Source organism: Malus domestica, chromosome 10 (genome assembly GCF_042453785.1).
Source record: "Malus domestica chromosome 10, GDT2T_hap1".
Lineage (NCBI taxonomy): Eukaryota > Viridiplantae > Streptophyta > Magnoliopsida > Rosales > Rosaceae > Malus > Malus domestica.
This window is the reverse complement of record NC_091670.1, coordinates 34,881,240-34,898,278: the sequence shown is the minus strand read 5'-3', so window position 1 is coordinate 34,898,278 and position 17,039 is coordinate 34,881,240. Positions and strand designations below refer to the sequence as shown.

At 38.2% G+C, this 17,039-nt stretch overlaps 2 protein-coding genes and 2 long non-coding RNA genes across 4 annotated transcripts; 1 reads left to right on the top strand and 3 right to left on the bottom strand.

Moving 5' to 3' along the window:
- Positions 1 to 233: 233 nt before the first annotated feature.
- Positions 234 to 1,036, bottom strand: LOC139188888 (uncharacterized). The gene is made up of 2 exons (XR_011572278.1): positions 630 to 1,036; positions 234 to 475 (listed from the first exon to the last, which is right to left on the bottom strand). It is a non-coding gene; the product is annotated as an uncharacterized lncRNA (long non-coding RNA).
- A 1,248-nt stretch (positions 1,037 to 2,284) lies between these two features.
- Positions 2,285 to 3,811, top strand: LOC114827735 (protein EXORDIUM-like 7). Its single transcript, XM_029110146.2, has one exon. The coding sequence runs from the start codon at positions 2,437 to 2,439 to the stop codon at positions 3,451 to 3,453; it is 1,017 nt and encodes a 338-aa protein (XP_028965979.1). The 5' UTR covers positions 2,285 to 2,436; the 3' UTR covers positions 3,454 to 3,811.
- Positions 3,812 to 3,843: 32 nt separating this feature from the next.
- On the bottom strand, positions 3,844 to 9,594 carry LOC103419779 (uncharacterized protein At4g19900-like). Its single transcript, XM_008357874.4, has 5 exons — positions 7,841 to 9,594; positions 7,604 to 7,753; positions 5,477 to 5,611; positions 4,746 to 4,940; positions 3,844 to 4,438 (listed from the first exon to the last, which is right to left on the bottom strand). Exons 1-5 carry the CDS (start codon positions 9,211 to 9,213, stop codon positions 4,252 to 4,254), a joined length of 2,040 nt encoding a protein of 679 aa, XP_008356096.2. The 5' UTR covers positions 9,214 to 9,594; the 3' UTR covers positions 3,844 to 4,251.
- Positions 9,595 to 10,703: 1,109 nt separating this feature from the next.
- Positions 10,704 to 13,364, bottom strand: LOC139188853 (uncharacterized). The gene is made up of 5 exons (XR_011572213.1): positions 13,148 to 13,364; positions 12,905 to 13,064; positions 12,731 to 12,799; positions 11,978 to 12,036; positions 10,704 to 10,992 (listed from the first exon to the last, which is right to left on the bottom strand). It is a non-coding gene; the product is annotated as an uncharacterized lncRNA (long non-coding RNA).
- Positions 13,365 to 17,039: the final 3,675 nt, after the last annotated feature.

Genomic DNA, 17,039 nt, shown 5'->3' with positions numbered 1-17,039 from the left:
TAGATAGTCAATGATCATGAAAAGGAAAGGGGTGTAGTCGAAAAGGGAGAAAAGTATGGAAAGGCATCACATGCCTTGCTTTTTACCACACCCATCATTCATTTTCTAATACTTGGTTTTGACCCTCATCATCTTGCTTCTTCTTCTTTCATGTGACACCTTTATCCAAAACCCTAATCACAGTTTTTCTTTAATTGTCAATGGTAGAGAAACATTCATAAAAAGAAGTCAAATAGACGAATTATAACTCTTATAGCTCTAGAAAGGATCGGCATATAGAAAGAAAACGCCGCTTACACTAACAAAACATGAGTAATGGTTCTTTAGCAGCAAATACAAAATATTACATAAATGAAAAAACATGAAAGAGTTTCAACCTAAAAAGAAAATCCTCCACATAAGGCCAAACAATAGAGGTCAAAGGTGGCTAGTGGAGTAAACCAAGCCTACGTGAGAGATGACCCGCCGTAGCTGCCTGAAAACCAGAAACAGCCGACAACCCACACCGTCAATTCCGCTCCACAAAACAACAATTATTCCAAACCTTCAAAAACCCTAAATAATAAACGCAAACAAACAACATTAAAATAACCAAAATAAAACTGAAAAATTATCACCAATTAACCTACAAAGTCTTAGTTCCACACATCTTCAACTAAATGAGTGACGATTCGCTCTTGAGGTGGATAGCAGACACAACTGCTCGGTCGGACTTCTCAATCGAAAGTGGGCAAATTGACGGCAAAATAGAGTCTTGAGTGCTGGATCCGTATGCGTTAGGGATTTGAGGTTCATTTGGGGCTAATGGAAATTTGGAACACAATAGCAAGGAATAGAGAGAATTTGGAAGATAAACAAAAGAGAGGAAATTAAGTTCCCAAATTGAAATGTTGCTCAGGGCCACAACCACCGACAATCGGGGATTGAGGCGAACAACCATCTGAGAAGAGATGGGGTAATCACAGTTTGTCGATTGTTCCAACTTTTAATGAAAAAAAGTATATCACAATTCCATTGATGCAAAACCGTGTGGGACTCTTTTAAGGATAATTGGCAGTGCATAAAACTCTTGATTTTAAAGGTAAACATCAAAAACACTTAAAACTCCGCTTTGAACAAAGAAAAAAAATTATGTACTCTCAATTGCACTACCCGATCGCTATTGCACCACCCTATTGCTATTGCACCACAAGCTAGGGTTTTTTCATTTCTTTTCTTCTTTTCTTTCTGGAGTTTGACTCGTTCAGTGTTTCTCACTAAATATTATCAGTTGTCAGAGTAAATTGAACAAATTAAGTAGTCTTTCTAGTCATTGGAAGTTAATCAGGTTGCTGATTATCCAAATGATAAGTTAGTTTATGAGCAAGAACCATAACATGTGGCCACAACCGCAGAAGAATAAGTTTTGTATTAAAGAAAGTTGTGGAGTTTGACAACAACAGTAATCTAGTATCTCATAGTATCAAAGATTTTTAAACTTGAAAATTTGAAGAGAGGTGGCAAGACACAAGAAAAATCTAAGAGAGGAGATAGACTTTTCAGTGTGCTTGGACAAAGTTTCAGTAATAATCAATTGATTAGAAACTTGAAAATAAAAATTTCTGAATCAAGAAAGAATCACATATAAAAATTAGTGCCATAATTGTATTGGGGACAAACAAACAGTTTCTTCTATGATCCCAATCTTCTACCCCAAGTGTAGGCTAGAACAATTATATATAGATAAAGAGGTTGGTTAGCATAACACCTTTATTCTAATATGGGAATAAGAATATCATAGAGCTCATCCTTTATTTAATTAATTTAGTTCATGACAACTAATGATCATAGTAAAAAACACACAAAAGAACAAAATTACATAATACAAAACTCCTCATCTATAGTGTTATAATGATTGAGTGCAATAAATTGTGTTTATAATTTTTTCTGTTCAATTTAGGCCTTTAAATCATTACTATGAAATAACTGTCGATTATAATGAAAGTCGTGTACGTAGCTTTTTTCCATTCAAAAACTAGATCTTTAAATTTGTACAATAAAATAGAGTTTCGATGAGCATGTTTGCAATTTCTTTTTTCTTCTTATAATGATAGAAAAGTAAAGGGAAATAATTTTAACAATTCCTTTTTTCTTTGTACACATCCATGTTTACATGTCTCTTGATTCATTCTTTATTTCTTCGATCTAAATACCAGAAATAAATAAAAATGTATAAGAACCGAAAAAGGTTACCAAAACAAAAGAAATGCAAACAACATAGTTATCATTAAAAAGTAGACGAGGACTTGAAATTATGCAAAACATGCAAACAACTGCTCATCACCACAAGCAAAAATTATAATATAAGAATCTTCACCAACCCCATTATTTACATTCATTGGTTTCTCTCTCTATAAGAACCTCCCACTCCAAGTCTCTCACCACCCACCATTAAACATGCAAAATCTGCAACTTTGCAGTTTCTTCTTCTTCTTCTCTTCATTTTTTTTCTTTACAATTCTGGCTCAATATTCATGGAGCCAGAACACACAATTCAACCAAGCCAAAAACTATGAGGGTTCATCTGATCTGGTGGACCTTCAGTACCATATGGGTCCTGTCCTTGCTTCTCCCATCAACCTTTATGTTATATGGTATGGCCACTGGAACCCTACTCATCAATCCACCATTAGAGACTTCCTCTACTCTCTCTCCTCTCCTGCCCCTTACCCTTCTGTTGCTGATTGGTGGAGCACTGTGAGGCTCTACACTGATCAAACTGGCTCAAACATCACTAGAACCATTGCTCTCTCCGGAGAGTTTTACGATTCTTCATACTCCCATGGAAGCTCTCTCAGCCGCCTTTCGATGCAGTCCATCATAAAAAATGCTGTCACTTCACATCCAAGAGCCTTGCCTCTCAACCCGAGAAACGGCGTTTACTTAGTTCTGAGCTCATCTGATGTTAGGGTTCAAGACTTCTGCAGGGCGGTATGTGGTTTTCACTACTTCACATTTCCAACCCTAGTTGGTGTGACTGTGCCGTATGCATGGGTGGGTTATAGCGGGAGTCAGTGTCCGGGCGTATGCGCTTACCCTTTTGCCTGGCCTAAGGACTCAGGCCGGCCGCCACCAGGCACACCTGGAGGGAACACCATTATGCGCGCGCCCAACGGGGACGCGGGCACTGATGGGATGATAAGTGTGATAGCTCATGAGCTAGCGGAGGTCTCGAGCAACCCGCTTGTGAATGCGTGGTACGCAGGCGATGATCCAACTGCACCGACAGAAATTGCAGATTTGTGTCTGGGGGTTTATGGTAGTGGCGGGGGCGGAGGGTATGTTGGGGCGGTTTCAAAGGACAGATGGGGAAATGGGTTTAATGTAAATGGGGTGAAAGGAAGAAAGTTTTTGGTACAGTGGATTTGGAACCCTGTGAAAAGAAGATGCTTTGGTCCCAATGCTATGGACTAGGAGGAGGATGGAACTGTGGTTAACAGCTGCTTAATGCTTTTGTGCAAAAGTGCTTATGGATCTCTTTCTTGCTTTTGAGGTCAGAGGAGAGAGAGAGAGAGGGATGTAATTATGTAATCAAATGATTCAAAAGGGTGGAGGGCCCTATTGGTAAAGGGATTGGCGATTTAGGATGCTTGATTTGTTGGAAATTTTTACTTATTAGCGGTTGTCATGGAGACTGGACAAAAGCACTTTCATGCTTTGCTTGTTCTATTTATACGCTGCTTTTTTTGTAATGAATAATTGATGTAGAAGATGCAAGTAAAGGCACTATTTTGCAATTGTACCACCATATGAATAAATAATATTATGTACATTCTGGAGAGAGAAAGAGAGAGAGAGGGCATATATAACAAAGAATCAGACATCTTTCTATATTTCCATGTAAACTAGTAACAAATAGTTTCTTCACTACAGCTGAAACCTGAAACGTTGGCCGAACCAACGTAGAATTCAAAACCTTTCACCCGTGATACTCGGAAGAAGAATGGCACAGACTAGTGATTAAACAACAAGAGCCACCTCAGAAACTAGCTAGATCGAAAAAATAACTTCCAAATACAACAGAGCTTCTACCAGCATTTCACAAAGAAAAGAACTCCGTCTTTTCATGAGCATACAGAGAAGATACACGATCTTACAGCTACACGAACGGGCTTGCACTTATCTTTTAATTATTGACAGGAAGTGAAAACTTGATAAGCTTCAGTGTTATTGGCCCGTTCGGTACCAACCAACCAGAGGAATTATGTTAACTCACAACACATCAGTGCATCGGATACAAGGGTGGTCAATAAGTCTGGTAGCAAGGCTCTCTGGCTCTGGAATGAGAGCAGAGGTCAAGCTGTTCCAAAAATGGAATGTTAACGACTCATCTAGAATCTTTCTGAACAGGGCATCTTGTTGAGCCTTTTCAGTCTCTGTTGACGGTGCAGTGAAGTATCTGTTTCCACATCGAGTTAATTCATAAAGGAAGAAAGCTCATGGGAGAATAGTAAACCAAAAGTTAAAAACTGCTATACAAAAGCACAAGAGGTTCAAGAATATTTGAATAAATGCACCAGCATGCATCCAAATATAAAACACATAAGTGTAAGAAATCAGAAGATGGGGTTTTCTTCAATGCGGGATGAATGTTCCAGGACTGCTGCGGAAAATGAGTGGCGATCAAAGGTGACTTTTCACAGATTGATAGGCACTCACAGCCCACAACACTCCTCTCCATTGGAAAAGAATTCATATAAGATTACCTTGAGATATTCTGAGAAGCAATTGGAAAAAATATGAAAGAAGGCTGCACTTTCAGCTCCAGCTGTCTAACTGATTTATTACGACTACTCAAAAACCTTCGTGCAACTCTTGTCAAAAGATCAGCCCCATTCAATCTCAAACGAGTATCATCATATGTCATATAAAACTCTTTCAGGCACTCCATTATGAAGGGGCTGCATGGAAAAGTGAACCAAATATCAAAATCCAAAATTTTTATACAAATCAAATATACTAGTTTATAATTTTCCTCATCAGTGCCACTCAAATTTGTAATAGGACGTCTAATAAATGTAAAAGATCAATGCCACTAAATTTTCAAATATAACACAATTTCCTAATTTTCATGTGATTCTCCTGGACTCTCTTTGGCGTTTACCCAATAAAGGGTTTGCAATTCAAAACAATTTAAGACACATAAAACACGCAAACATATAGCCCAGTACACACACAAACAAACATAATTATTTTGAAGGGTTAAGGGTTTAGGGTTTAGTGTAATGTCAGGAAGAACCATTGAAAGCTCCTGTTTATGGTTTAGAACTCCAGTACTCTATGCAATGCACCCATATAAAAAGCACACTTAGATAAAAAGGAAAACAAATGTCGTTATTAACATTCAATGATAAATACAAGTCTGTTCTGATTCAAAATGATTTCAACAGAAATAGTACTTTGATTCCCACAATTAGAGATGAAGTCATGTTCATACCTCCTCCTATTAAATGCCATTACAGCACCATTCAAAGAACTTCCCGCAGGTTGATCCTCTTTACCAACAGAATTGTGAAGTGATGATAAAGGCTTCAGAACTATGATATCAGAATCAAGATATATTCCTCCGTATCTACAAATGCAAAGAAATGAAGTTAGGGAGATCTTTAAACTCAACAGAAAAATGTCATGTTTAATGCACCATTCTGTTTGCACATATAATCCAAAACGTAACACATAACCAGATCATATCAGACAGGATGATAATGGCCATGCTTAAGATTGGCATAAAGAATGAAAACTCTGAACCTAAAAAGTAATCACAAGCGTTAAGTTTTCCATGATATGCTCAGCAGGAAACTTAACTCTTCTTTAGTTGCATTGAGCTCATCTAGCAAACTTGCAGTCTCTTTAAAACTCAACTGCTCAAGCACATACTATGAAAACTCTGAGCTCATTTATTTGTTAAGAATTTTTTGCTGAAGTGAAAATGGAGCTCATTGATTTGTTAAAACTCACCACTAAAGCAACTACCATGAAAACTCTTGAGCTCATTTATTTGTTTAAGAATTTTTGCTGAAAGTGAAAATGGAGGAACGAAACTCAAAAACTTCAGGAAGAGGAACTACATTTTGCCTAAACAATACTTCATACTTCTCTACACGCCAGAAAAGGAAAAGAAATCATTTGATTTCCCTCTTTACAACAAAAACTTATAGCACACAGCTCTGTTACAACAAACAATTCAAAAAAAAAATTTGTATAGAGATGAAATTCAATTAGGAAAGATTAAGGTTTAAACTCCCTTCACAACATTAGCAACGACAAGGAGAACTAATAGACTAATAGTGCCCACTCAAGAATGCTTGAAAATTATTGCATGGTTGACTACAATTGTGCAGGTCCAGTTAATATGAGATGTCAAACTCCATACTAACTTGTAGCTATTCTGCTAAATTCATTGCCTAAGGTAGTAAGTAAAGAATCAACAACCTGTGGATAGTTACTACCATCTCACCCAAAGTTGCCAATGGCTGTAGTTTTCTTTTTAACCAAGTAACAGCCGGATAGTCTTCTTCTAAGCCGAAGTGACAGAATTTCTCTTTTTATTTTTTGATGAAATACCAAATTATATAAAATGGATATAAACAGAAACATAAAAGGCGAAAATTTCCATTCTGATATATCTATAATGTATGAAACGACCAACAACAACAAAGCCTATTCCCACTAAGTGGGGTCGGCATGTATGAAACGATCGATTTAAAATATTATGTTGAATCCTACTTCTACCCATTATCTCCTCCATAGATTGGCAAGTGGTAAATATGGCTTTTTAGCAAAAATGGTCCATGAGATTTGCATAACTCCTCATTTTGGTTCCTGAGATTTGAAATAGATAGAATTGGTCCCTGAGTTTGTCCACAATCAATCATTTTGGTCATTCTGTGAAATATCTCCATAAAATAAGAATGAAATGACAAAATACCCTCAATTTTGATCAAACTATTTTGGTCTATTGTTTATTAAATTGAGGTTAATTTTGTCATTTTGATCCTTATTTAACATAAGTTTTCACCCAAGGACCAAAATGATTCACGGTAGACAATCTCAGGGACCACTTCTATTGATTTCAAATCTCAAGGACCGGAGTGAGGAGTTATGCAAATCTCAGGGACCATTTTGGCTAAAAAGCCGGTTAAATATTAAAACTTTTAGGCTTTTAGCCCTTAGTTTAAGTTCCTGCTCTGAACTGGTGAAAGCTCCTAGCCAAAAGCTGAATGGGATTGTGCATTTAATTTCAACAAAAATAATGAATCCTAACGCAACTCTAACTCTTTAAAACTTTGTGTACCCTAATGACAAGAAAGACAAAAGTTAGGGCCATGGATTATGCCTACCCAAGCATATCAGATTGACGGTGTTGAATAGCTACGGTAAAACTTAAACTACCATTAAAGTAAATTGACAAGAACTTAGATTTCTCATGCATTTTCTTCACTCTTCAGCGGTACTCTTTTGTCCATCCAAATCAAAACGTTCACATTTGTCCCAACTGGATTTAAAATTAAAATAAAAATTGACTGACCCATAGAAGGACAGATCTGCAATTAAATAACCTTACTTGTAGAGAGCAGCAAGGCGGACGAGCTCACTGTAATGAGTAGCATAATACTTGGTCTTTCTCCACTCGGACCAGGCAGAAGCAAATATATGGGTCGGTGTATCCCTTAGTAATTCATCAAGATTTGGCATAGCAACAGCAACTTTGTAACTATGGAAAAAGAATTGCCTCAGTACAAAATGAAAATTAGAAAACCAACAAATAAATGTATCAAATAAGCAAAGTTTGAAAAAGTACCCGTCCTTCAAAAAGTTATTTTTAAAGAAATCAAGCTCAATTGTCTCAGACAACACCAAAACACAGGCATCTCGATGACGGGATAGTAAACTCTCAAGTCCCCGCTGCTGTCTTACAGTATACATCCAAGGGGGAGAATTCCACACCATAAAAACCCTCATCTCACATTTCCCCTTCCTGAAAAACACATCCACAAAATCAGAGAATGATAAAAGCGGGTCCAAACCGGGATAGTAACCCCATCTCTTGCCATCTGCATATATCACACCTGAAAACTCATCCTTAAAGCCACCCACTTGATCCGGATCCGACTCACTAATTTGTTCAACGGTGTTCCCAATCGCTTTATCACTCACATTACTCATGTAAGACAAATTCCTGTCGGTACTAGAATTACCACTTGAACCTGAATTCAAACCCTTACTCTCATTTTCAGCAACTTCTGTTCCTACACCTATTCCATTTCCCCTTCCATTCACAACACCATCTCCACCATCACTCTCCATTTTCCTACCCTCGCGGCCATTTTCCCGGAGCTTCACTTCTCGGGGCCTCCCCGAAACTCCCAGCGGCTTCTTCCCGAGAAACGGGACCTTCTTAAAGTGATTCAGCCACCATTTCTGCAGCACCTTATCACCCTTTGTCAACCCAGTAACCCCAACCGCATCAGGGTCCTGCAGCATTGGATTGTGCAACGGATTCAGCTTCTCCACATTGGACTTAAACATCCTATCCCTCCTCAGGAAATCGCCTTTCTTGTCAAACCACTCCCCCCACCCCTCCCTTAGCGGCGAAACCCTCTTCCCCACCTTCAGCAATAGCGCGTCCTCAATACCCGCCACCTCACTCATCCTCCGCCGCACCTCCATATCCACCGGCACATCGTCCGATCCGAACGCCACCTTGCTCTTATCCAATGCACCCAATCCCATGTTAAACCCATTGTAATCCTCCTCCCAATCCTCAATTTTACGCTTAATGAAACCCCTCCTGATAACCCCAGTCACGTGATCGAATACATAACCGGAAACCCTAGATTGCGAAATCTCCGATTGGGGGTCGTCCTCATCGTCCACTTCCTCGTCTTTGGGTGTCTCCTCTACGACGTCGTCGAGCTCGTCGATCTTGTCCTCGGTGGCGATGGAGCCGACGTCGTTGCCCTCATCGGAGACGAGGGGGTTGGTGAGAGAAACGTCGTCGTATTGGGAATCGGGGTTCTGGTGACGGTAGTGGAAGTGGTGAGATTGGGAGTGAGAAAGGCGAGTGTAGAGGAGAGAGACGGAGAGGAGGAGGAGGAGAGCGGAGATAACGGCGCAGATGTAAACGCCGTAACGCGGTCGGTGGGGCCGCCGGGATCGAATACTTCTCAGCATTTTGGGGCCGTTTGGAGTTAACGGAATCGGGTGTCATCGGAAGTGGGCAGTGAGACAAGAGAGAGATAGGTGAGTGTCTTCAGTGATACAGTCAAGGGGAATGTTAAAAAATCTGGAAAAGAATCCTCCGATTCTTTCCGAGTAGAGTTTTTGAAATTTAATCTAACGGCTCAAGTTATTATAGATTTTATTTATAATTGTTGAATTAAATTTTAAAAGCTCAGATTATGTACCTGGTGAACTTGGTGGAAATAATCGGAGAGGATGGGCCCGACCAAAATTCACGTAGGAATTTTTTTATAAACAATTCAGTTAAAGGAGAGATTTTGTATTTTGTTAAGAATACGACCCAGTACACTAAATTTAATAGACCATGTTTTCGACACACTAACCTAATTTGTGGCTCAATACCCTAAGTTTTTGTTTTTTATTAACAAGGTGAGGATATTTGAATACAAAACCAAATAAAGCAATATTAGAAGAAATTCAAACACATGACCTCCAAACAATAAAAGACCGGAACATAAGACCTTAGAAATGATAGTTGAACAAAAAACCTCAAAAAGATTACCTGAACACGAGACCTCATAAAGTAATACTAGCCTCTCCGCACGCACTCACGCGCATGGGAGAGACATTTTTACATCACGGGCGATACGCGCCCCAAAGATGTGTTTCTTTAGATAATTTTATATTTTTTAAGGTGATTATTTCATAAATTGTGCGTGTGCGCACATCATAACAATAGTATCTACATAGTTTTATTGACGCAATAGTATGTAGATGTAAATTAAAAAAAAGGTAGACGAAACATCATTGGCTGATATTGAAACCCTAACACGTAGCACCTCTAAAGATGTCTTACATTAGTTGTTTTCAATTTATTTAGTGAGGTAATTGGACAATTACAATGAAATTAAAACAACTAATGCAAGACGTTTTTAAGTGATGAAGGAAATAAAACGTAATTAAGTCGAGTGTAAAATATGTGATAAAAAAATAATAATAAATAATAAATAATAAAAAAAGTCCTTGCAAGCACATTCAAATAGGTTTGTAACAAATAAATGAAGAAATATAGCAAGGAACCAAATAATATTGTAAGAAAACAAAATAAACAATTAATCTACGACATTGAGTTTAAGAGTAAGAATTCACATATCATCTTTTCCTTCCAACACTACAAAATACAACTCGCTTTAATATATGTTATTAAAAATTGATAATGATGAATATGTAGGGTTTGTGCTTCATGGTATACAGGCCCTTTATGTAAATGATCCCTATTTTTTAAAATGAAGATTAGGTGTGAAGTCCACTCTACATCGAATTTTAACGATCCGAATTGTTTATTTTGTAAATCTCGATTCATAGATCATTCTTGCAAAAATTCAATTCAATTCGAAACCATTTGCCTATTTAATTATCAAGATCAAATTTTATTGTTTCTTGTAAATAAAGTATTCGTTTATTTTTTTAACCCAATTAGATGCCTTAAATACTTCTGATTTGGCTAATATTTTGCAAGGATGATCTATAAGGTACAACTTAAAAAATAGACGGTTATGATCGTTAAAGTTCGATGTGGTATTGACACACCCCGTCCCGAAGGAGGGCATGCTGGCCGTCACGTGAGAGTGACGTAACCATTTGCACAGCACGGAAGCTTTAAGATACAATTTATAAGTTGATACACCCGAAGGTGAGTCCTAATTTTGTCCAATCTGTCAGAACACCGTCGAATTCCTCGTAGTCACCACACCTTTGTGATTCCTGAACCTGGAGGGGCGCAAAACCAAAATTGAGTGGGTCAGTAAAACAATTCTTTTCAAATCCAATTTTTTCTCAAAGCATTGTAACCCCTCTCCGTAAAACCTGTATACTTTCCCAGAAATGTAAAATATAAATATACATATATATTCTCAAAACTTCAAGTCGTTAACTCAACATTTTCATAACAATTATGTCATGCCACATCATCTCAACATTTCTCATATTAATTATGCCATGCCACATCATCTCAACAGTAATAAGGTATGAATGCATCAACATAATCATATCAGGTGCAAGAAAGTAATCAACCGTAGGCCCTCTAATAGCCCTGTACGGTTGAACCTAGAGCTCAAAATCTATCACTCTCACTCTCTGCCAGAGTCACTCCGCGTGACCTGTACGGCCTTCTGCACATAAGTTACGCTCTAGTGCTTTTCATAATCATCTGTGCACATAATCTAAGGTCACCCACCAGTCGGAATCTCACTAACACTCTCGCGACTGGCCTGTCGTACCCACTCCGCGTGGACTGTACGACTAGCATCTACTTGGATCCAAGACGAGCGTGCGATGCGGTGAATACTATAAGCACTAAACTATGGTGCAGGATTTGAGCTCAATATACATCAACATCATCATAACAGAAATAAATACTCACATGTGCGTCCACCGCACCATTTCATACATATGCATCATAAATCAATTCTTACCTGTGCGTCCACCGCACCAATTCATACATATGCATCATAAATCAATTCTTACCTGTGCGTCCACCGCACCAATTCATACATATGCATCATATATTAATTCATGCATGGCATTTCAATTCACATTTCTATATACTTTTCATATCAATTCTATGCATGGTATTTCACTTCCCGTTTTTCCACATAACTCATATGCATTTCATTTTAAACATATTTTCATTTCAATTCAATTTCTGGGAAACGTCAAGTATATATATATACGGAAAACAAAACTGCCCATTCACCTGGAGTTCGTCCAACAACTCCCTAGCACCACACATCAAGGCGTCACGACGATCGCCGCCTAGAATAGTAATCAAATCCAACCTCAGAATTCATATCGATAGAATATATAACTTATATAAAATACGTCACTACGTAGTTCGATCCGAAAGATCTGCCACTCAGATTTTAAATCCATAACTTCCAGAGGTCCACAATATATCTCTAGGATAACCTCCTAAAATTTCATTACCATCCAACGGTCGGATCTCCGTAAATTTCCAAAACTAAGTGACGGTTAACATTTTATATTATGGACTTACAATTCCAATTCCGGAAGATCCGTAACTCGGATTCCCAATCCGTAAGTTCCAATAATCCTCAAATATTACGTATTACAACGTATCAAAGTTTGGTAACGATCCAACGGTCGGATCGTCAATTCACATTTTTACCTAAATGTGAAAACTATAAAACGTTATTCGAACACCTAACCAACAATCCTTAATAACTTTCTCATACGGTGCTCAATTTGGGTATATGAATATACCACGGTGATCTACTCGACGTCACGGACGTCGACATATTTTTAAAATAATTTTATTTTTATTTTTTTTACTGTAGCACCTTCTTCTTCCTTGGGTCGCCGGACTGGTTTTTCCGGCGGCCGTTTTCCGGGCAGTTTTTCAAATTGCCATAACTTTGTCATTTCTCAACGAAATCAAGTGATTCAAAAACGAGAGTTGTATCCCTTGAAGAGACAAAGAGAATGGTACCTTGCACAACACCTAGTTCGCCGTGGTTTGGCCGGAAACTGCCTCGAAAGCCTCGGAGGTCGCCGGAAACTGAGTATTTTTCAAATGAGTATAACTTCTTCAATACTCAACGAAATTGAGTGAAACAAAAAGGAAAGTTGTAGTACTTGACGAGACGAAGAGATTGATACCTACCTCGACTCCTAACTCGCCGGGGATTTGTCGGAAAAAGCCTCGAAAGCTCCGGCCAAACTTTGAACTTGTCGATCTCCGTGTTCTTACGTCCAAAAACTTCCAACGAAGCACTCCGAGCTTCCTTGGGACTTCCTAAAGCTCACTATGAGCTTGGTTTGGCCTAAAACACGACCAATTCAAAGCTCATGAACAGTACACATTCACGGCAACTTTAGAAACTAGGGTTTTCGAAGTGAAACTTACTTGAAATGGGTATCATCGTGATCGTATGGTCTTCAGGAGTACGATGGCACTCTTAAATCCGTCGTTGGTGGAAGTTTAGGGTGTTTTTGTGGTGGTCTTGGTGGTTGCCGTGTGTTCGAGAGGGTGGGAGAGAGAGAGATCTGAAATGGAAGAAGAAGAGAGAGAAGGAAAGGTTACGGGTTTTAGGGAGTGTTTTGAGGTATGAGGATCCCACCTTAACCCAAACACAACATTACAACCTAGTTTTAGTCCCTAACACAAATTAACCATAGTTCAGGAACTTTAAATAAAACAAATGTCATCTCTTTACACACCTTAATCTCGTTTAAGGTCATTTTTGAAATTTCACGTCCTCGGAATGAAAAATCCCGGGACGGGCTGTGACAATCTTCCCTCCTTATAGAATTTCGTCCCCGAAATTCCAGCAACCAACTAAATCAACCATACTCATACAATAGCCTCGGGTAAATCTCTCTCATCCGATTCTCTTTCTCCCACGTAATTTCTTCCACCGAATAATTTCTTCACAAAACTTTTACCACTTACCCTGTTTTAATTCTGAGGGCATCACAAGCTTGTAAGCAACTTCACCAACTTTTCGATAATCACTTAAGTCCGATTCACTTAGGATTTAACTTACCTTCTTTCTCTACCTTGGTTAATTCTTAAATTTCTTCGTCAAGCATTTAAGTTTCGAGTACGACCTTACCAAACAGGCCTAACTTGAAATTTAACAAGTATAACTTCTTCTCGATCTTCCATTCTTAATTTTTCTTCCGTTGGTTTTCAATTCACAAGATGATACTCTTGGCAAACGTGCCAGACATTAATCATACTGTAGTCTTCTCACCAAGTGCTTCAGCTACAACAATTCACGATCACCCTGATCGTACCATCATGTTCATTAAGTAATACAATTCACCTTTGTTGCCTCATATCAAAATCCTTCCGAATAAACAAATATTGGAGACTCTTTTGATTTGTAAAATCTTGCATTCTTTTCAACATATAATGTCTCCACAACTTCACAGCAAGGATGATAATCGTGACTTCCAAGTCACCAGTAGGGTAATTCATCTCATTAGGTTCCATTTGTCGTGAAACATATTCAATCACCCTAACATTTGCATCAATACATCTCCAAGAATATTTAATGTACCATCACCATAAACCAATAATTACCGCTATCTTCTGGGATTACTAAAATACGTGCATGAGTGAGGAAATACTCCAGTTGTTGAATCCTTTGCTCACAATTTCCTTCCCACTCATACATAACCTCCTTTCTCAACAGTCTTGTCAATGACAAAGCAATGACTAAAAATTCTTTCACAACCATCCAAAATAGCCTGATAAGTTAAGAATTTCCGAATCTCAATTATGGCTTGTGGTTGTTCCAATTTCTCAATTCTGCTGCCTTTTAAGAATTCATTTGAATACCTTAAGCAGATATAACCAATCTCAGAATGCCACCTGATTCATCTAACTTTCGCATTTGCTAAACTTAGCATACAATCGACATTCTTCCAATCTTTGTTCCACCGACTTAATACGTTTACATGCTCTGCTCTGGCTCATAATATGCCAGAATATCTTCAACGAAAATGATATCAATTATCAAAGCATTATTGGAATACTTCATCCATCAACTCATAAAACAGCATGAGTATCCATATAGCATCACCAAACTTCATAAAGACTATAACAAGTCCAGAAAACTATCTTATGATCAATGTCGCTCAAAATCTTCAATTGGTAATAACCAGACCTCAATCAATCTTTTGAAAATACACAAATACCTTTGAGCTGGTCAAACAAACATCAACGCACCATGGATAACGGTTCTCGATCGTTACCAATTCCATTGTCTATAATCAATGCACAATCTCTAAGTCCATTTTCTTTTTCACCAACAAACTGGGGCTCCTCAAAAGTGTTGTACTAGGTTGAATAAAACTTTTATCAACCAATTCTCTCAACTGAATTTCCAATTCCCTTAACTCATCCTGAACCAATCTCCAATATAAATTTATACCTGGTAACAAATCAATAATGAACCTCATATCTATGCCTGAAGACAATCCAGGTATACTTCAGGGAAGACATCAAGAAAAGTCTAACCCCTTTTTCATTTTTCACACTTCTCCGAGCAACATCCTTTAGTACCACATGAACTAAGTATTTTTTTTTTGGGCAGCCTTTCAAAACAATCTCTTTGCTTTCACAGCATAAATAACGGCCTGACTCAATCCACTTTGCATACTTACAAAAGAAATCCCTGGTCATCCAGATCGATGGAAAATACTGGTTTCCCGTAACATTCCGTCTTGTCACAATTATAACCAACCAATCTAATGGAACAAAATTAACTGATACAATATATATTCTATCATTATTAAGCATTCTAAATAAGTACAATACTAACATAAAATAATCTACCGGGTTGCTTGCTTAACGAATCCACGAATGAGTTATTAATATTACGGTCTGCAGCCCGCAATACTGATAAATCATCGTTGTCTCGATAAGTAGGCAACCACTCTCAAAGATATAACATTACTATTTTGTCACTCAATGCAAAATACATACACTCGTCTCAACTACATTTATTTACTACTCTCTAGGTAATAACATACATAATAAGAAATATATCAGCCGAAGTCAACTAGAATGACCAATACGGCTGATTCAACTCTTATCTCAATAATACGTCGGCCGGATCCACTCCACGTGGTCGGTACGGCCGAGCCTATAACTCACCAATTTCTCATGCGTCAGCCAGATCCACCTCTCGTGGCCTGTATGGCTGAACATATAACTCATCAAATCTCTCTGTACCCACGGTCAATCCGACCAAACTACTAAATCCATAAACCTGCTGAATCGATACTACGATGTCATAGAAAACTGTTGGGTACAACTGATTTTAGGGACGATTCACAATTCTGTGTCCCCTCTGTTCACATAAACACATTCATTAATTTCACACTTCCCAAAGTGTTAATTTTGTACCTGCTGCACAAGGTACATTTCCTGTACTCGAGACACCTTGTCTCAAAAATCTGGGATTACCAGTATATCCATCACTTCGCCTCTGACTAGTGGCGTTAAAACCTCAGCTGGAAGAATTAACTCTAGCTTCACTTCTTTCGAAGCTCTGAATCTTTCTATATCCTTGATATGACGAATCATTAACTTTATCGTCTTCTTTTGATTCCCATTCATTTCTTATTCTTCTTTATTCTCGTTGCTCATGTTCTCAGAGTCCTCAAGACTCAACAGCATCTCGTATATTCCTGGTAAGAAGTACAATGGATAGTGGTCACCCAAAATACCACTTCCCTTTTTGTCACCCAGCCTAAAACAACATAACACCTCCACCAAATTAACAACAATATCTGGATGGAACGAGGCAAGTCTGAAAACTTTCTATAATATCCCTCGATCATCACCTTCCTTGTCTCATATTTGTAAACTCTTGTTTACTACCATCGATAAATGCCGGGGGATAAACTTTTCCTTAAACAAGTCCTTAAATAATTCTCAATCAGCTGTTTCCTCCGGTGACAACAATTAACAATCCTGTTTCCACCAGGATACAAATTCATACCCAAAACCAGGTAGTCGTCTCGACCCCTTGTCAGAAGGAAATTTCCTTTAACTTGCATAATCTGAAACATCTTTTCCAAACGGTTAAACCGTCACTTCGTTCCCTCTGGTTCATTATTTCATAAGGTGATTCAAATTCGACTCATAATCCGTCTTAAAATGTCCCTTTTTATAATAGACTGAATCACCATAATAATAGTTTCCCCTAAACCGCTATATTAGGGAGACTAAATTCCTCTAACTAAGTGGCTTGCTACGAGGCGGTGTAGTTCTGACAGAATTC